The sequence below is a fragment of the Eschrichtius robustus genome, chromosome 4 (assembly GCF_028021215.1).
Source record: "Eschrichtius robustus isolate mEscRob2 chromosome 4, mEscRob2.pri, whole genome shotgun sequence".
NCBI classification, from domain to species: domain Eukaryota; kingdom Metazoa; phylum Chordata; class Mammalia; order Artiodactyla; family Eschrichtiidae; genus Eschrichtius; species Eschrichtius robustus.
In genome coordinates this window covers 104,966,199-104,987,751 of record NC_090827.1, presented here as the reverse complement: position 1 = coordinate 104,987,751, position 21,553 = coordinate 104,966,199, and the positions used below count along the sequence as shown (strand labels likewise).

Sequence of the window (21,553 nt, the reverse complement as noted above, 5' to 3'; positions counted from 1 at the left end):
TTTAAATTGTTTTCACAAGCTATCTGAAGAGATTCTCGTTTAGAAGATGTCTTGAAACTGAAGTTATCAAATTCATTCTTCAGACCTTGTGATTAATCTTGTGAAATCTAAAGAAATTATTTGATTGAAAGGTATTTACAATGTATTTTCTTCCCCTTACTGTGAGCTAATTTCAATAGCTCCTTTTTCACTTGTTATCGGTGTTTATTGGAAATGCAGAATATTTTTTTTCTGGAAAGAGTAGATGATATTTTCTTGTTAGAGATACCTGTCGCCTAGAGCTACAGCTTTTTAAAATAGCTTTTAGATCACCATTTTCATTAAATGCCAACAGTGTGAGAATGAGAAAATTGTCTTTCCCTTTGTGTGAATAATTTTCTTGCATCTTTTCCCTCTTATATCTTTATGAAAGAATATATGTATAGCCTTCTTTAAAAAGCAAAAAAAAAAAAAGAAAGGAAAAAGAAAACTATGTTTCTGTATTATCCCTTGATAAATCTTTAATCTAGTGTCTTGTGTAGATGTGTTTTTTGTAAGTGTGGATAGCTATTTTCACACCAGATTTAAGATCACAGTGGCAATCCTAATATCATCGATATATATCTTAATAAATTTAAAAATACCTTGTTAGCCTTTTAAAATGATGGTTTTTGACTCACCGTGAATCTAAAACGTAAAACATTTTCTGTAGCTTTTACATTAGTTTGGAATGTGGGGGGAAAAGGCCCCTGTGTGCTGAGATTAACTATCAGGAATTCAGTATTTCTTAGCTAGTAATAAACAGGGCAGGCACTTGAAGAATTAACTTATATTCCGAATTCTCCATGGTGAGATCCAACAATATTTCTCCAGTAGCGAAAGTGAGACAGATGTTTTCCTTCATCAAAGAAGACTGTTTATAAAGCTACAAGTTATGGCCTCTACATCCTCTCCTCAATGTAAATTTTTTTTTTTTTAATTTGTACTTTCTAAGTGTATAGGTAAAGACAGAAAAATATAGACTTCTAGGTATAAATGTGTAGAGCCGTCAAAATCCTGGCCCTAGGTTTTTATGAGCGTTTACATGTTAAAGAGATTTTATTTGCTTTGTTTTTAATCTCTGATGAAGACTTAGGGAAGTCTTCAGATAGATTCAGAGATGTAGGGCGTTCAAAACTGCCTCTGTATATTATGTCTGGTCAGAACAACATAAGGATCGCTATGTAGCACCTACTCGAGTTGCCTATATGTCTCTGTAAAAGGACAGTAATGGCCAAAGTTGACCACCCTTTGAGAATGCCACTTGCAATCTTACAATAGTATTTTCTCTAAAGCCTTAAAACAGGTGGCTTTTAACCTTAGCAAAGATATTTAGGGAATCCAAGTCTATTAAGTAATCCTTCTCCCATATTTAAGGGTGCATTTGGGAGTGAGATACCAGTCATGGTGGGATTCTTCCTTAATTCCTCTTCATTTATTCTTTAAAAATGTGATTTTAAAAGTTTAGAGATAAAAAGAAAAGCATCATCCCCTCTCCCTACCATTTTAAAGGCAGTTATTATGTATACTGTGAGATGAGTTTAGGACTGTCTCAGAATCTCTTGCCCTTTTTTGGTTTTGTAAACATGACAAATCAGTAAACTTCATTGAGCCGTAATTTTTACTTTTATGAAATCAGTACAATAATTTCTTACATTTGCTGTGGTTACTAGAGAAAAAACCATATGTGAAAAACCTTAAAACAGTAATATGCTACAAAATATAGTACAGTATTCATTCAGCAAGTATTCACTAATCAACTGCTAGAAGTTAGCACTGAAAAACTTATACTAAGGAGAGAGGAAAGGAGAACATAAACTAATTTGCAATATTAGTAATAGATCAGATAGACCCATGTCTATCATGGGTCAATTAGACATGGAGCTGCAAAAATGGGAAAATAAATCTATCAGAAAGTACTAAATGTATATACACAAGACCCTGATTTATAAACAAATTAAATGCAACTGGTACTGAGGAAAGAAAGAGATGAAAGTGTTGATATTGCTTGAAGTTATCAGGGAATACTTTAGAAAAGAGTTACTGAGAGAAAATATAAAGGAATCTTCAAGGAGGTTGGTTCATACTGTATACTGGTGAGTAGTGGCCAGTAAAAGACTGAGAAAGTAAGAATTTATTAAGACCTATGCAAGGCCTGATTTCTGGGTTTCGATTGGTTTGGAGGATTAAAATTAAAGTGCAGTGGAATGTGTGTGTGTGTATTGTGTGTGTGTGTGTGTGTGTGTGTGTGTGTGTATGATGTAAGAAATATTACCTTTTTTTCAAGGCGAACCAATACTAACTCGGAATAGCAGCAGTGGTAAGAAGCATAGCAATCTGCATATGGAGGAAGCCAAGTAGAGTGGCATCCAAATTATTTTAACTTTGGAATTTTCTGTTCTTATGGAGGAAAGGGGGCTTAAGAAACTATGTGAGTGCTAAATGATGATGTGATGGTCAAAAGAACAATTTATTCCTGCTACTCTCAATGCCTTCCATGTAACAGTGTGAAGGACCGTGAGAACATTGAAACACCACAATGCATTTACAGGTTTATTTAATTAAACGATAGTTACAATTTTCTAAAATTTCACATTTAAAAAGCATTTTGCTCTAATTAAAGAATAGTTCAAACTACATTATTCAAAAATTTTCAATTTCATGGGACTTTGTGTGAAGTCTAGTTTTATCATTAAAAATTAAGAAGGATATTTGGTAAAATATGTTAGAACTGAGAGTAAATTTTAATTTGTATTATTGTTAAAATGGTAACTGTATGTCATCAAGTAATGACTCAATAAAAGTCCATAAATATTGACATTATTAATATTATTAACATTCATTGTGGGAAAGAGAGGCATAGTGCTTTGTCTTATTTATTATTCCAGTGTGTACATTTACAGTTTGGACAACCCTGCATGGTGCCATAATGGCTAGTGTTTCGAGTCATTAAGGGAGTAAAAGAGAAGAAATAAGGCTGCACAGAAGGAATACGTGCTTTAGTTGCATCAAGCCGATATTCTGTATAGCGCTGTCTAAAAGACTAGTCTAATGCACTGTACCGAGTTTATTGGATTTACCACATATTCAGGCCTTATTCAGAACAAATTCCAGTTATCAGAAGATTTTCACTGGAAGCACTTGCTTTAATCTTGTGGATTGGCTAAATATGCTCAAGGCAGCATCCTGACAATATGAAATTGATGCTGTGGAAATTTTGCAAATTAGCAGATCTTATTCCTCTTCCTCCAGGCAAGCCACAGTAAAACTGTTCTAGACAGCTGGACATTTATCTTGCTGTTAAACATCTCCAGGGAGAACTTCCCATAACTTTTTTGCTTACCTCTATTAATTTACAAACTGGATTAAAACCCTATATATTTTATTTTGTTACCCAATTTTCTCCACCTGCTACTTAAACCAGTTTCTTTTTTCTGGCATTTTAGACAGTGAGATCTGAGAATAACAAGATAGTATTAAAATATCAACTAAATAATAGTGTTTATAAAAGTCACGGGCAGCACTTTTACATAGGATTTACATCTGTGTGTTTGAACTCTCCAAGTATGAATTCAAGTACTGATACCGTATCGTTACCAAATGATGCCTCACCAAAATGATAATCAATGTTTATATGATTTTCCTTGATAAACTTTGTATATATATTTAATATATTTAACACTGACTAATAAAGCCTTGGCTGCCTCCTGATCAGTTTCTGAACAAAGACATGTTACATTGTGCCAGTTTTGTTTACAAGTATGTATGAGGCATTTCCATTTAATTGAATAATTTAAGAGAATATTCAGATTATAATAAATCTTGCCTTATTGCTGAGACTTGCAAGATTATTCTCTAAGTAGGTATTTTATGAATATAAAAATGTTCCAAGAGTCTCCTGTTTTTATGAGAAATCATTTCTAGTCATATTATCTTAGGATTTAAGCAAAGAGGTGCAAATATATGAACTTAAAAATCAAATGGATTGCCAATAGTTACTCACACTGCAAAAGCAAACTCTAACATACCTTACATTAGTTTCTTTAATGAGTTGAACCTGAATACTTAAAATAACTAAATTCCAACAAGCATTATTTTAGGTAGACTCTTTAAAGTACATCATACCTGGTTTTTATTCTTCTTTCATCTTGCAGTATATCCTCAAAATGTACTCTGTGTTCCAAACTTTACTATTTACTGTTCATTAATAAATACATTCCTTTTCTATTTGCTTGCATTATACCAATTCCATTAAATTTTCATCTGTTATGAATCTTATCCTCCTTTTCCAATAAAACTACCTGTTGTTAAAAAATAGGTTAAGGAAAATATTTATATTCATTCTTTTATAACATACATTAGTTTACAGACAAGGGTTATAAGATGATTTAAGTTATAAGATGATTTAGCTTGGTTCTCTTTGAGTAAGTCATGGTATCATTTGGGAAACAAGAATGCATGGCCATGACTTTTTAGGAAACAGATAACCCAATTTGGGATGCACTGATTCTTGGTGATAAGATTTGGCAAATAGGGAAGAGAAGGTTAATCTATATGTTGCTACACAGCTATTTATGTTATTTAGAAATTTAATTTTTTTCTGGAACTCTGTCATCTTCAATTTATTTTATTAATGGATCAATTAAAACCCATAGGAGGAAAATTCACAGTTCTATACTAGGTACACAGAAGGACATATATTTTGCTATTTTTTTCACACTTCTCTATTTTAAAATATCAATCTACTAGTTTCTTTTCCTCTATCATCTGCATTCTTCACGATGATAAGGGAACAAGGTTGCTCACGTAATATAGAATAAATATGTAACAATCAGAAGAGTGTATTATATATTTAACCATTCAAATGCAAGACTTACTTTAGCTTTGCCCTATAAATTAAGTCATATTTACAGCATGTCTACCGTAATCAGCTACTTTTCATGTTTAGTTCACTACATTTCTTGTCATACTTAATTACATACTTTTTACATAATTATCATAAAAATAAAATCCATTTATATCAAATTGAAATTGTAACTTTTAGTGCCCCTAGCTCCTCCCAAAAAGTGTTTTCAGTAAGCCTGAGGCTGAAGAGACTTTGAAGGGGAGGTTGGTTTCTCACTCAAGGGGCTTGCTATCTTTAGCGTTAGATTAAATACCACATACAGGTCTTTAGTGGGAGGTAGAACCTTCTGAACAAACCTGTAACAATGGCTGTTCATTTAGATAAATAGCAAATGAAGTTGAGTTTTATGGTATAAGGACCAGGGCCTCTCTTAACATCCAGAATGCTGCCTGTGGACATAGGGGACAACCAGTAACCAGCAGTTGTCTGGGTTCTTAGATGTAAAATGTATTAGGAACTCAGCAGTTGCCACAGTCAGTACCATGGGAACTGTCCATGGTCCTAGAATTTGCCTGGTTTGAACTCAGACTAAAAAACCACACTGAACTGTGATAATCCCCAACAACTATGGTCAATTTGCTACCAATAACCTCTTCAACATCGCATTTTGCTCTTTCTCCTGGGTGCCTTACCACTCTTTATTACTGTTAGCTTTCTCTCATGTAAAATTGAGTCTAAATAACGTATCTTCATCAACGTTTTCCAAAACAAAAACGCAAAAAAGAAAAAAAAAACACAAGACATTTTGATTGAATAGTTGGGAATCTAATTCACATATGTATCAGTATAAAATAGTAATTGTCATGATCTTTCTGTGGCTGCGTGTTGTCCTTGAGACAGAACAGATCTTTAGGTTTCTTACTTCCCCAACCCTGGACAGCCACTCTTTTCTACCTCTGAGCGATTACAATAACCTGCTAATTGAGTTTTGATCTCTAGTTTATATTCTCATTAGATAGTTTTAACATTGCAGCCAGATTTGTTTTCATAAAGCATTGTTTTTCATCCCATCACTACCTGGTTCAAAATCATGCAGCTTATTAAAAACAAAAACAAAAACATTTTGCTATAGGCACTATGGCAAAGCCTTGGGGATTTAGCAGAGTATTGTCTACAGTAGTTCTGCAGGGTCTGTAGGAATATAGGCTCTTCCCTGAGAGAGCAGCGACTTTTATCGAATGGCATGCCATCTAGTCTCTTTAGATATTCTGACTAGTCCCAACATTCTGACACCCATGCAGGCTCCCAGCCCCGCTCCCCCCGAATCTGCACACAAGTTCTTCGCTCACATCAGAATGGCCCCTCTCTTGCAGACATTTACTGTGAACATTGTAGAACCTCTGCTCACAAGTGTTCTTTGAACCAGTCTCCTCCATAGGGAATGCCCACTTTTATTTCTGTCTTACTGGATTCTATCCATCTTTTAGGGATCACGGGATTTTTTTTTTCTCTTCCTCACACGATTATTTTCACCTAGGGTAATCTCTTCCTTTTCAGAAATTCTGTAACATTCTTCGTCTACTGGCTTCTTCCTTGAAACTTGGCCATTAGAAATTCAGCTGAAACCTCCATTCGCAGAATGAATAGCTCCTGAATCTCTTTTCCTAGCCACCTGTGTATCTAATGAAGGCTTCAGCAATACATAGATTTAAATCTGAATCAAGGTTTCACTAAATATTTACTACCTATTTTGCATAATTTATTGAACTTCTGTGAGCCTCATTTTCTTATCTATAAAATCAGAATAATGATAATACCTACCTTTTCAAGTAATTGTGAGAAATAATGAGACGGGTATATCTACAGACCCTGCCATTTGCTATGCATTCAATAAATGCTAGCAATTATCATTGTCAGTTTCAATTTCTACCTCCCTTCATTAGTCTACTTAGACTTACCAGAACATGAAGGTCAACTTAGTTGTCTTTCCTCCAGTGTCTATTACCATCTCTGTTAGAACTACCTTTAGCTTCCTTCTAATAAATTATCAAATGAATATAACTTTATACCACAGCTTATTCCAATAAAAAGTGAGATTCTTTATTCCTGTGAGAAAAACAAAATGTTATTGAAACATTGCAAAAGGGTTAAATTCTCAAATAACCTAAATTATTTTGGGTTCCTAAGAAGAGTCCTTTCCTTGGTTATTTTCTTCATTAATGTCCAGGCTAACACGGATGTGCTTTTATGCCGAGGTAAATAATATGGTTGCTGATACCTCTCTCTAGGATGTTCACTGATATGGATTAATTTAAATTTTTGTTATGCCCTCTATGTATTATAATTTAAATCTTGAACTGCTTCTTAAACAATCATTATTAGCATAAGATTTGTATATTTAGGCACTCATATTCACCTGAATTTTATACACACAGGGAAGAAATAGAACAGATCCTGCCCATATCCTTACCAGCACTTTTTTTTCTTTTTCTCCCATTATATTTATGTTTTATCAGGTTGCTTTTAAAATAGTGAAATGTTGTTATTCCCTCATATTGACTGTAGTCACTTTGATGTGTTTTAAGTCAGCTAGATTCTTGGAGTTTGTCATCTTACAGTGGTGAGATAAATATGAATGACACTTCTATTTCTCATACCTAAAAAACCCTGGAAAAGTGGAGCATAGTCATAATAATTTTGTTGAGACATTGAGAAACTCTGCCTGGCTTAGAAATTATTAAAGAATTTTTATGTTCACTATTGTTTCAGAGTTAAGTATATTTTATGGTGTTCTAATTTTTACAAAAAGAAAATTAGTAATAAGATTTTATTACTTGGACACTGCGCTGAAATATGAATTTTCTATGAGTAAGGACAAAACCAACTAAAGTTAATGCAGGAAGATATGTTTTGTATGTGTAATTCAAACAGTATGGTATCTAGATTTTTAAAAATGAAAACAGGAAATCCTGAAAAAGACTTACTTAAAAGTAACAGAATGGGGAGGGGATATGGGGATATATGTATACATATAGCTGATTCACTTTGTTATACAGCAGAAACTAACACAACATTGCAAAGCAATTATACTCCAATAAAGATGTTAAAAAAAAAAAGTAACAGAATGCAGTGTCTCCAGTTATATTTCAGGATACCAAGTAAGCACATGTTCAACCGTTTTTGTCATTTAATTACCTCTTTTTAAAAATTTATACTTAGCAACGTTATATATTGTCTCTCATACTGAGAATTAATCAAAATCTGAAACTAGGCTAAATTATTTTTAGTCTTAAAGACAATCAGATCAGCTTTAGAAATTTTATGTGAGTGAGGCACAGAGTGATCTCTCTTAATAAAAACATACTGCATTCTCTAAGACTAAATTTACCAGTGCTAGGAAAAAATAAAAGAGGCAGTCTAGAGTTTTTCTAGAGCATCAGAAGAGAGGAGCACTTACCACTGAAAAGAGAATCATAGAATGTTAATGCTGAGAGAAATCTTAAAGAGAATATATTTTTTAACAACACTATTTTCCTGAAATTAAAGATAAAGCAGTTGCTTCAAGTCACACTCTTACAAACTAGGACAGTGGAGGATCAGAGAGGATGGATGGGTCGGGATTTGAACAGAAACAGAGAGGAGGGCTGGGGGTAGGAAATGAGGAGAAGACACAGCAGTGTGGGCAAGAACATGTAGGCTAAAAGTCTGAAAGAAACCACCAGTGGTACTCTCCATACCGTTCTTTCTCCTGGGAAAATAAGAAAAACACATATATATGGAATCTAAGGGAAAAAAAAAAGGTCATGAAGAACCTAGGGGTAAGACGGGAATAAAGACACAGACCTACTAGAGAATGGACTTGAAGATATGGGGAGGGGGAAGGGTAAGCTGGGACAAAGTGAGAGAGTGGCCTGGACATATATACACTACCAAACGTAAAATAGATAGCTAGTGGGAAGCAGCTGCATAGCACAGGGAGATCAGCTGGGTGTTTTGTGACCACCTAGAGGGGTGGGATAGGGAGGGCGGGAGGGAGGGAGATGCAAGAGGGAAGAGATATGGGAACGTATGTATATGTATAACTGATTCACTTTGTTATAAAGCAGAAACTAACACACCATTGTAAAGCAATTATACTCCAATAAAGATGTTAAAAAAAAAAAAAAAAAAGAAAGAAAAGCACTAGCTTGCTTCCCCCTGGGAAGTAGCTCCTGTGTCAGGAAAGGGTCCTCAGGCCGTCTCTGATGCACCTATTGCTTTTATCATGTAAAGATCAACAAATTTACCGTATGTCTGGGTAAATAGCTGTAACATTGCTTTTTGGAGAAGTGAAAAAATTTTCCTCTTACTAATTCCTTAATTCGGAACAATCTTACGGCACAATTTATAATCACATCTAAACATGTCACTAAACTCTTGGCTGAACAGATCCTTTCCTGTTTACAGAAAGCAGAAGTGTCCAGGGTTTGAGAGGTGGTAGAGAAGGAAGTGAGTAGCATGAGAGGAAACAAGGTGAAGAAAATTAGTCCAGAAACTCTGAAATAAATTACACTTTTGCATAGTTTTGACACTGTTTATCTTGAACCCTATGCAGACAAATAGAGGTTTGTGCAGAGAGATTTTCTCATGAGCAGTCATGCGGGTACAACACTTTCCATAAACATACCTTTGAATACTACAAAATCTACCCACTGATGAAAAACATTATTTACTTTGATTTTCATTGTCCTTTCAAATGAGTAATGTTTTCACAAAATACCTTCCTTCTCAGAAGATATTTGAACTGAGATATGATGGCATTCAGGAAACTTTTAGGGACGACTGTGGTCCTATGAGAGCTGAATATTCTTAATGGTTTAGTGCCAATAAGGGCTTAGATTTCTGTTAAGAATCAGAAGAAGCATATAACCATGAGCAACGTTAAAGAGGGGTGAAATTAGAAAAGTTTCCAGCAGCGTCTCAACTTCTAGTGGTATACAGAAAGTAATCTGTCTTTCAGTACTTGTAGGACAAGATTTGCTTGAGTGGTTTCTGGCAAACTAGGGCTTCCCCTTTGTGTATAGTATGCATGATTTAAAAGAAGCTGTGTCAGCACTGATTTATACATTGACAGCTAAGGATAATAAGATATGGGCAAACATACAGCTCACCCTTTTACAGATTAACCTGGAGACTGCATTAGGCAAATTTGATAGCATTAAAAGATTTTGCCAATTTGTCTGGAAACAATTTCTCTTTTGTAGTGTGTCAAGGGTAACACTTCATGCCATTGTGCTAATTTAAATGGCTTTGATAAATTGTTCAAGAGGTTAGAGAATAGTAGTGTAGATATATATTTAGCACTTTAAAATTAAGAAAAGGCTATTAACTTAATTGTTAAATGAATTTAATCTGTAAAAATCAAAAGTGCTCAAGAATGTTAAGTGTTTTCTTGGAACTGCAGCAACCATATTACATCATGAGTCTTTAAAAAGTCTTCTTAGAAAATAAAATTATACCTCTGCATACTTCCTAATAAGCAGAAATGCTTTCAGCTGTTACAGTAGCATGAGTGGTAGCTGTTGTTTGGGGAAAGCGTTAGTTTATACAAGCAATAAAATTGTATCTTCTCGAGGGCTCACGTTTTTTATATTGCACATCTTAGATCGCACCATTTGCATGGCATCAAGGTAGCCTCCTATATGATTATGTCCCCCAGAGACCTTCTTAAAAATGAGATGTATATTTCATGAGACATTCTCTATGTAAATAATTTTCTAAAGTAAGGACTTTGAAAAGGCCCCTCTGAAAGTCACTGGTTTAAATCACTGCACCTTTATTCAGTCCTCTTGTGAGAGAAACAGCTTTTGCAACATTTCCCATAAAAACAGACCTCAGATTTGAATTAGCCCTTTTGGTGAATTCTGCACTTGAAACAAGGACAAGATTCATTTGTATTAGGATCATAGTCTTACCCTGTACGTGTACCTCCCTTCCCAACGCATGTAGAGCTGCCAACTCACCTGACTATTTCATTAAACATTTTGTTTCTATCTCAAGTGAAGCATTAAAATACTTTTTCTTTACAGAAATAATAATATCGCTAAGCATCAAGCTACTAGATTTAAATAAAAACTGCTTATTTGTTAAACGAAAAGGAGAGTGCTGTGGGATTTAGTACTTAGTTGTCCGTTTCAACCAAGTAAATTCCTTAGTATGAAGAAGGAAATTTTAATTCCCCAGACAAGCGGCAGGAAAAAGCAAACAAGTTTGGAGCAGCCATTTTTTTTCAATCTTTGAATTTTAGCAAATGAGTACTTAAACTTCTGGAGAACATTCATTTATTTGAATTGTGTATTATTTAGAACGAACTGATACAGCTTTTAAATGTTTGACTGTAGAGATGTGCGGTGTTTTAACAATCTTGCTGCTATATGTGTTTCATAGTGTTTTGGGCTGAAATTAGCATCTTTGAGAAAAGCAAATTTTTAAAAATTTCTTAATACTTTTAAAAAACTTGTTTTCCGGAGAGTGGTGTAATTTGGGAAGTTACTTAACTGAAAAGTCTAATATTTACTGTGCTGAGAATTCGCATTTAATGATAACAATGCAAGTTATGCATATAGTGAAGCTTAATATAAAACAACTGGTAGCTTTGTAAAGTGTATGCCTAGTTGGGAATAGCAAGGAGATAGATGGGACCTCAGTTGTCTTTCCTGATTTGGAGTTCTTGAAAGAAAACTGCTTTTAAAAGAAGAAAACCTAAAAGTAGTCGTGCTCTTTCTTGCCAAGGATAGTGAAATTAACATGCAGCTGGGCATCTCTGATAAATGGATTCTGTTAGGTCACTGAGGGGGTGTATGTGACATTAAGTGATTTACAGTCCTTTACCTTAATGAAATTGTTTCAGCAAGATGACGCTGAAAGCTCTTAATGGATAGCTTTTCTTGATGTAATGAAATTGCATTCCTATGGCATTTAATATAAGGCGCAGTTATTATTTACTGGAGCTTTCCAAGGGCTGCTATTTGCACACACAGTTCAGAACAAAAAGAGGTTTCAGTGGCGGCACCGAGGCCAGGATGGCTTGTGACATTCTTAAGCAGATGAGTGTATCTGTGAGAGCATTTCAGTTAGTGCAGCCAAGGCTTCAGAGACCCTTCAGGAGACTTCCTTTCACCTAACCCTGCCAGTGTCCAGTCTCTTACATATATTCTTCTAATCTATTTAACAGGCAACTGGATTACAACCAGATCAGCTGTATTGAAGATGGGGCATTTAGGGCTCTCCGGGACCTGGAGGTGCTGTAAGTACCGCTTATTTCTTACTCTTTTAACGGGAGCTTTGTGTCTGGGGAGTGCTAATGTGGATGCTTATCTGTTAGCTTGAAACCTTGTGTCAAAATGGTTTCCCAAAGAGAGTCCTTAAATAACTCACAGCGAATACAGAGAAGAGTTGAAATGTGTGTGTGCAAAACCTTGCATAGCATATCTATATGCTTAGGTAAAATTGTCTGATTTAAGAAGGACACTCAAATGTTCACACGTATTGTCTTTTAAGTGTTTCTCCTTATGATAAAATAGTCTCATACACAGGATTTGTGAGAATTCCCAGAATTGCTATATATTAAGATAACATCAGTTGCATAGGAAAAATTACAACAAAAAATAACCCTTAATAGCTGATATGTTGCTATGTTTCAGTTGCTGTGCAATGGAAAGACATTTTCTCATTTTAAAATGTCATTTTAACTAGATAACTTACCATCTCTGTAAGGTTACTTTGAAATGTACTGTCTAAATTTAATAAGCCGCCCACTAGGTCCATTTTAAAGTCTTCACTACTGACTTTGTAAAGCACTACACACAGATTTGAATTATAATTGGTATTTTCTGTCTTTCCTTGCTGTACAGACATGGCTGACAAAATTGGTTAGAGGTAACTGAGTAATCTCTACAGACCTTTGACACTAAAATAATTTTAATGGCATTGTTAATTATAATGAAAAATAATTTTAATGAAAACTAGAGTTACTAAAGCTGCTTAAGCCGCCTATACATTTCTGAAAAATTTCCCCAAAGATTCACCTTTCTAACTTTTTAAGTATACTTACAGATTTCTCCCCCCAATAAAATATATTTCTATGCTATAATTCTCCCCTGACTCAGTTTGTTCAGAAATCTGAAACTGAATTAAATGTGAAGAGGTTTTGAATTTTCAGTCCATGTGTTAAAAGTTATCCAGAAATCATGAAATCCTCCTGAGAAAAAGATCCCATTGCTTTATAAATTGAGTTTGAAGAGCAGAATGTAATTCTGAAAAAAGTTGATTGTTTCAACTAGAATGGCTTATTTTTCCAATATTTTCTATATGATTCTGGTTTTAATTGCAAGTAAATGAATCGAATTTCTCGGTGTGTCATGTGCTGCTAAGTTATTAATTATTTTTAAAGAATTATGTAAGAATGAGTTGATTGAGGTAAATTGCTCTGAGAGTATATACAGTTCTCTGACCACTTGAGAGATCACCTTTGTTTCTGTTGATAACAATCTAACTTATTCTAAAGGAAAAAAAAAATCAAAGTGCTTGTCGTATACATTGTCGTTATAAGGCCACTTTTAAAATTGTGTTCCGGAGCCATTTTTAATATAGGAAGCTCACTAATGCTATTTCAGAGTGAGAATAATTGGGATACAACTATGATTTCATGATAGCGGTCTGACGTCAAAACCATAGTCAGTGTCACTAAACTTTCTATGTGAGGAGACTACCACAAGTGTTATTTAGTTGAACAGAGCAGATCAAGTCAAAGAATTTGTTATTAAGTCAGTGCACCTAACTAAGAATATGAATGATACCAAACATTTAATGAAAAATTTGCTAAATGTTTTGAATGAATTAAATCCCATAAAGTACTTTATTATTAAGTAAAAGAACTTAAATTCTTATTAGATATAGAATAACTAATATATGTTTAATATACTGAGGATGTATTGAGTGCTCCATATATATTGAGAGAGAGAGAGAGGAAGAGAGAGAAAGTTCCTGCTATGTGTCAAGCTCTGTGCTAGGCATTGAAAACACTTTACCCACAAATACAATAACTATTCATTTGCTTTTTTTGTTCTAAACTAGTATCATTGTTTTTAGAAGCAGGAAATTCAAGAAAACACAGTCACCTCCTATATTTTATCAGGTTAGCAACATATCTAAAAGGTGACTTTTGCAAGACCCACTATCATGAAACACACCCAAGTGTGATAAACATCTCATGGTTCATGGAATTAAAATCAAAATCTAAAATGTTGGGAACTCTTTTGAGGACCTTAATAGATAGGTCTCAAAGAGTATCTAATGGACAGAGTTTGTTTGCTAAAGAAAAGGATTAAAATTAGCACAATACAAGAAAATGTGAATTTTTTTCAAAATAATTTTAATATTTTATATTAAATATAAAGTCAAGCAGACATTCTTTTAATATATATTAATTTTTTAAATGCTCATAATTTATGCAGCCTTTAGAGAAATTAATTAATGAAGAAGTTAAGGCTAAATTGGCTAGAGCGCTGGAAAGACTGAATTTGTTAAGCCATAATCTCTTGTCAAGTAAATCAAAGGTTCACCCATTATAAATATCTGGTCTGGGGCTTTTTTAATATAGAGTTACCATTTTTTATATAGCGTTCCAGAAAGAAATTTACCTGTTTTGCTTATTTTTATCATCCATGACTCTTTAAGATGTATCTTTTTATTATGAGGAAATAATGAAAGAGCATTAATTTACACATCACCTTAAATTTTGGATTTCTAATGTTTTAGATTTTAAAAAATTTTGATTCCGTGAATCATGTGTGAATGTATGAATATACTAAGGCCAAACAGGAGAAGATGGGGGTAATCATACTGAGCCATTGATGGAAATTTGTTAGATTAAAATATATATTAAGGGAGAGAATGAATAAAGTTCAAGAAGGAAAAGCCAAGGTAGATGAAAGCAAGGAGGCAGTTTATCGCTTGCATGTAAAACGAACTGACTTTTTGTGGAATTCTCATTGATAGGATTTAGAATTAACTTTATTTTCTTAATAAGAAGATGCTGTCTCAAAAACAGCATTGGAAACTAAATGTAGATCAATATTTTCTTTTTCTTTGGACACTAGATTCAGAAATGAAATACATCGCTTGAGTTGCCAGTTTTATATGGTTTATTTTTCTTTTCTATAGAATGGACATAATTGAATTGAATTGAAACATCGTGGTTCAAATCCATTCAATATCAGACTTTCTGCCAAATCCTATGCTTAGCACTAGGGAATAAGAAAGAATGAGTCAAGATCTAAGTCCTAGAGGGCCTACATGATTACCAAGACTAACATTTCTTATTTACACACCAGGATGTCGTTTGTACAAGAATATATTCTCATTACCTAGAGAAAATCTTGAGGTTGAACATAGGAATAGACTTCCATGCAGGAAAAAGTATTCACAAATAAAGAAGTACAGCATATAACTTCACATTGTTTCATAATGGGAATTGATCATGGCCATAACACATACACGTCATCGTACCTAATCAACAATTATATTTATTGTTAATTTCAAAATAATTTCATTGGTTCCACATATTGTTCAGTTATCAGGTATTAATATCAATATTGCTTTGCCAGCATCAATACTGAATAAAAATAATGAGATAATTTATTTTTTTAGTTGCATTAAACAAATGAACATTTTGAGAAAAGTCTTCAAATTGATAGCCACTGGCTTCGACATGCAATGATAACGCTTTTGTGTGGAATTGTAAGAAACTTTAGTTCAAAATTAACGCATGTCTGCCTAGTGTGAATTGCTTAAAAAAAAAAAGTTGTCCCCAAAATCACATTTCAGTATGCTGTGTACTCTGAAGATTTAAGCCATATAAAATCAGCATAAATTTTGAGGGTAGGAAAAGGGGTCATTTAAAGCAAATCCCTTTGAGAAGTGAAACCTTTTAGTTCAGACATCAGGATATGTTTTAATGGTGCTTGAAAAAAAAATCTCATTTCCCTCGAGTACAGGAAGATACTAGAGGCTTGCAGATAACATGAGCCGACCAATTCAGTGCTTTATAGATCCTTCATTCAGTGGGGTTTTTTTCTATATGACTTAGTTCAGATCATTTGCATTAGTTCTTATATCATTCAATACATTGCTAAACTGGATAGTAAAGAGAGTCAGTGCATGTTCTAGATCCGTAGCTGCCGTGCCCTGCTTTACTGAGAAGTTTAAGTAAATCCCTCTACCCCTGAACATCCCATATCCCACCATTGATAACCATAGCCACCAGCTGGCCTAAAGTGGCCCCAATGTACCTTGCCTAGCCCAAACAGACGTGGCTGGTGGACTCTGAAATATTTGAGTTAGTTGGCAGTATTTAAAAATTAAGAAGATTGATCTAAAAACTTCCATTTTTAGCTTCTCTTGAGAAAATCAGATTGTTTGGCAGCTTTCCATTACAGCCGAGCAGCAGTCCATCAGAGCTGAGTATTAGTCGCTGCAACAGAGAATATCATCACTATCACCAAGGTCCTCTTTGTCCCCAGGGATCGGTCTGCTCTTCCCCGTCTCTCTTCCCCATTTTATTTCTTTACAAGCAGCCTGCTTCTCTCATGTATGTTTCCTGCATGGCCTCTGTAGGCAAGTGAATGTGCAACCTCTGATTCAGACCCTTCTCGAATATCAAACAAACATCATCCACCTGTACCAAGATCCATCTTTCCTGCCTTCTCCAACAACTGCCCTGTTTATTCATCACCCTACTGTACCTTCTGTATACTGGAATCATTTGTCATCTCCACACTCTGCTCACCCATTCCCGGGATAACTGTCTTTCTCACTGTCTTGTCACAATCAGACTTCTCCAAATGGAGACAAAAAGATACCTCTCTTCTAAATCTTACTAACTGTAAGTTTTTGTAATTTGTGTAATTCATCTCCGCAGTTGGGCTGTATGCTATTTTAGGACAAGATTTACGCCTGACTTATTTTTAGAAATTCCATGTTGCCATAAAAATAAGAGCCATTCAGGACATATTTGATGAATGAGTGAGTAGTAGTCGTAGTAGAAATAGTAGTAATAATACAACTAACAATGCTTGTGTTAGAGGGAAATTAGGAAAAATTTGAACCAAATAAGAATTATACTTATTTTCACCATATCTCCCTTGACCACCCATCTTCTTGACCCTAGCTTCAAGAAACCATGATCACTACACAGCACTAAACAAAGAACAGGATATGTGGCTGCAACTAAAAACCGCTAGAATATATTAAGCTTTTACTATATTGCTACAGCATGTCACTTCTTTCCTACTCAATGCAAGTACCAAATATAGATATTGTTCTTCCTACTCAAATTTCAACAGCGGCTGCTGTCCACAGTAAAGAACAATTAACAGGACTCTGTTCCAGAACCTGAAAGTACTGATTCTGTGCCATTGCTATGAGATTTCAATTGGAGAATTCAAATGGGTTCATTTACTCATGAACTCAAATTATACATAATACCCTTAAAGGAAATATAACTGATCAATTTTTCCAACTGTGACTATCTCACGTTCATTTCTTAACCAGTATCGTAAATCGACATGTATGTACACAGTGCATAAAGCTACATGGTCAAAGATACTATGACTCAAGTCACAAATTAGTAATAAATATTTGATGAATGCATAGTAATATGTTGAAGTATGAAATTTATTTATCGTCTTGTGTATAATACAGTTCACTCTTGATGCCGTCTTTACCAGGTAATCGTTCTGCATAAACATAATCACAAGAGGTTTTTTCTGTGTTAACATATGGAGTGATCAATAAGTTTTCATATCTAAAATTTCTAACCTTTTTTTATTCTACAGCACTCTCAACAATAACAACATTACTAGACTTTCTGTGGCAAGTTTCAACCATATGCCTAAACTTAGGACTTTGTAAGTAGCCACAATATATATATAAAGTCAATTTAATCAATTAATGATTCCCCTTAAGTACTGTTTTTAGTAAGTAAAGAATATGACCACTAGATCATCATGGGGTAGACAAGGGAAACACCACTTTTTAAAAAGTTCTGGATATGATATTTGAATAAATGAACTATTATTCTGAAAACTTGAAAGCTTCCTTTTAAATGATGTGTGTTATGGGAAGTTTGGGGGAGGGAGAAAACATTTACTTTGAGCTCTTGTGGAGATCACATTTCATTAAGAAATGGAAGACTCCTTGATTGGCTGTCAGAAATGATAAATGGTAAATCTTTATGATTTTATTACTGTATGGCAAGCAATCCTAATAAAGCTAAACTGGCTCTCCAACAGTCTTTGTGACGTAAAATTACAGCATCACCCTTTAGTGCTTCTATAATCAAGGTTGTGTCAGCATTTATATTTTAAAATATCTTTTCAGGAGTTACAGATGGACATTAAAATATTTCAGATGGATAAAAATGATTCTCTAATAAAAGTGTTTGATACAGCTATTTTTTTCTCTTAGAGAAAAGTTAATCCTCAAAGCCCAGGGTGGGATATTTAGTTACAGCATTTTCAGAGATAAATCGCATTTGAAATGGGTTTCAGAATCACCTTGACCTAAAAATATATATTATATACAACATGTGAGAAATGGTGAGAAACAAAACCAAGCATTGGACTTTTTGAAAAAATATGTGTTTTTAAGTAGAGTAAATATATTTTGATAGGGTTTTCAAAATATTTTTGTTTTACAGTAGTTTATAACTGAAAACATTACATTTATTTTCTCTCTTTAATCAAAAGTCAGTTGAATTGCCACTTTTTAATGAATTAGATAATACCAATACTAATGTCACTTTTTCCTCACTAAAACTGAGCCCTTCATGGGATATAATTTCCTTGGAATATAATTTAGCAAAATAAAATCATTCTAAACTAAATGAATGAACAAAACTAAGTTTTGTTTTCTTGGGGCTATCAGATTGAGACTAACTGGCAAAATGAAGAGCCCAGGTCACTCAAACTATATTTAATGAAGTTGGTTTCTCATTAGTTTTAGCTAAGTTTTTAAAAACAAATTGGTCAAGCTTTCAATCTTTGAAAAACTAAAGCCACAAAGACTGTAAAAAGATCTATCATCTCCATTTTTTACGTATAGTGAGTCTTATTTTCTTGTAGAAATCCACTACTGCTTGTCTTACTAATCAGGTTTTTAAATTTTTATATTCTTTTCTCATTTCAAATGTGTGCACATCTAATTGAATTGTCGTAATGTACTTGGTTTCCATGGAAATATTTAGAGAGCAATGATGTGGGATGTGCCTTGTGGCTTCCAAAAGATGCCACTTTGACCTCCAAGCAAACTTCACCAGAGGTCACCCAGCCTTCCCCAAAATGTACCTTTCTGTTCTGTGGCATGCTGTCTAGTTTGGATGCAAGACAGTCTATTCCATACCTCCAGGCTCAAGGAGAATGTAAAACAGTCCGTCTGACTTTAAATTCCCTTGCTTTGGTTGTTTCATTATTCTGTATTATCATTGCTACTTAAAAATTCCATTTTTATGGTCCAATTAGCTTTCTGGACTGAGTTCCATGTTTTAATATCCATTACTGCTATTGGGTTATAATCGAGCACATCAGCTAAAAAGGGCTAAAATGGTATTACCGTGACCTAGATGATTCTGGGAATGAAGCTTTGATTTATAGCTTTGGATGTCCTTTTCTTTCGTTTGAGAAAACATAAAAGCCAGTTTGAAGTCGTTTACCTAATTTAGTGGATACATTTGTCTGATATTTTATTAATGGAGAAGTGCTATTTACCACTTGGAAGGGAGCCATGATCAGGTGTGGATCCCAGCCAGCGTGGAGGGGGCTGGCATAATTCCTTCACTCCCAGCCATTTATGTCTTTTAATTTCAGTTCCTGCTCTTTGAGGCTATGTCCCCAAGAGCCAAAAGCAGCTAATCCCTTTTACTGCGATTAAACAAAAAGAAGGAAATCAGAATAGGGATGTGAAAAGAAGTGGTTTATATTGAATTATTATTCTGTCGGGTTCAGCAAAAAATGAAAGTGACCTGCTAAAAAAGTTTTGCCAGCGGTTTCTACAGAGACTAATAATGACAAGACTAACTGGTATTTCAAACTGGGAGCCACAACATTTCTTAACATGCCTCCTACCCCTGCCTGAGCCCAGACCTCCCCATTCCTCCACCCCGCCCCCACTGGCTGCCAGTATGTTGGGACTGCAGAGCAATTTGCCTTGGACTTCTTTGTGTCTCTTTGTCCCTTTGAATAGATGTAGGCAAAAGATTTTCATGGTCATGTTCAAGCTTCTGTATACTTGCTTAGCTCAGAGGTAGATGAAGAGGGACTTGAGTCTGTGGATAGAAACCAGTTTAATTTCTAGGAAAATAATTAGATTGGCATTTATTAAGCTTTAACCTATTTATAGGTAGAGACGAAGCTATATGTTATTATGAATGAATTTTCCAAGTTTTGAAATGACTCTTCTCTGTTTTCTTGCTTTAAACTTCTTGGCTCTCATTTAGTCGACTCCATTCGAACAACCTGTATTGTGACTGCCACCTGGCCTGGCTCTCGGACTGGCTACGCCAAAGGCCTCGGGTGGGCCTCTACACTCAGTGTATGGGGCCATCCCACCTAAGGGGCCATAACGTAGCTGAGGTTCAAAAACGAGAATTTGTCTGCAGTGGTAAGGGAGAAAGAACCTTTCTGTTTTCATATTCCCGTATGCTATGATGTAAGGAACTGTGTAAGGTGCATGCTTCAGAGGTTTCACTGTTCCTCACTAATGTGCGGTTGTGCACTAATCACTCTGTGGAAATCCTCTGTGTTAGGGATGATGTCATAGGCTCTAAGACATTCGTGCATGGTTGGCAATTACTGATTACTTTCACCTAAGTTATGATGAAGGACTTCTCAGTTTTCAGTCCAAGGGAAAGATAAGAAATTCCTAAATTACAGTTCTATTTGCTACTCATGATTTTCCCTTTAAGTAAGAATTTATTTCTATTTTGATGTTAACAGTTGGAAAAATGACGAACTAATCTTGGATCCCGGCTGGGAAATTGAAAAAGTAACAGAACTGTAGTTGCAAAGTGACAAAATACTTTTCATGTGATGCAGTCCTACCTAAAAGAGATAAATGACTAACTTTAGTAACACAAATCTGTAAACAAAAGTAAGACACCGGTTATGTAAAGTATCAATAGGTGACATTCAGTTAGTTCTTTCTATGTGCTTAAGCACCAGTCTAAGTATTTCACAAATATTTACCTCATTTTTACCTCCCTCATAACATCTGTCCAGAAATGTAACATTATATTAGAGTTTAAAATGCTGAGAAAAAGAAATGGTAAGTAACCTTGTCAAAGGTTATAGAGTTAAGTTCAAGGATCTCAACCTAGACAGTCTGATTCCCAATCCATATAAATTATTTCTGCTTCAGAAGTGTCTGTTCAAAATAACAATAAAACAAAAATTTAAAATATTTATAATGCATCATAAATAGCCGTTTCCTAAAGGAAGAGTGAGAAGACATACTAGTTCAGGATTCTATGTTATTGCTATCCTTTAGACCTTTTTATGTATTTTCTCATGCTTTTTGTAACCCAAACAAAATTTTCTTATAATGTCATGGAATGTGCTCAGTAGGTCTGATTGCTTTATAAAAAATTAAATAAGG

General features: G+C 34.5%; 1 protein-coding gene across 2 annotated transcripts in view; it reads left to right on the top strand.

The window, feature by feature from the left end:
- The window catches only part of SLIT2 (slit guidance ligand 2), a 380,353-nt gene that overhangs the window by 237,911 nt on the left and 120,889 nt on the right, over positions 1-21,553 (top strand). For both annotated transcript variants that reach the window (XM_068543162.1, XM_068543161.1), the window contains exons 6-8: positions 12,078-12,149; positions 17,740-17,811; positions 20,397-20,560. In XM_068543162.1, coding sequence (XP_068399263.1) covers positions 12,078-12,149; positions 17,740-17,811; positions 20,397-20,560 — 308 coding nt within the window. The remainder of the gene's footprint in view (positions 1-12,077; positions 12,150-17,739; positions 17,812-20,396; positions 20,561-21,553) is intronic.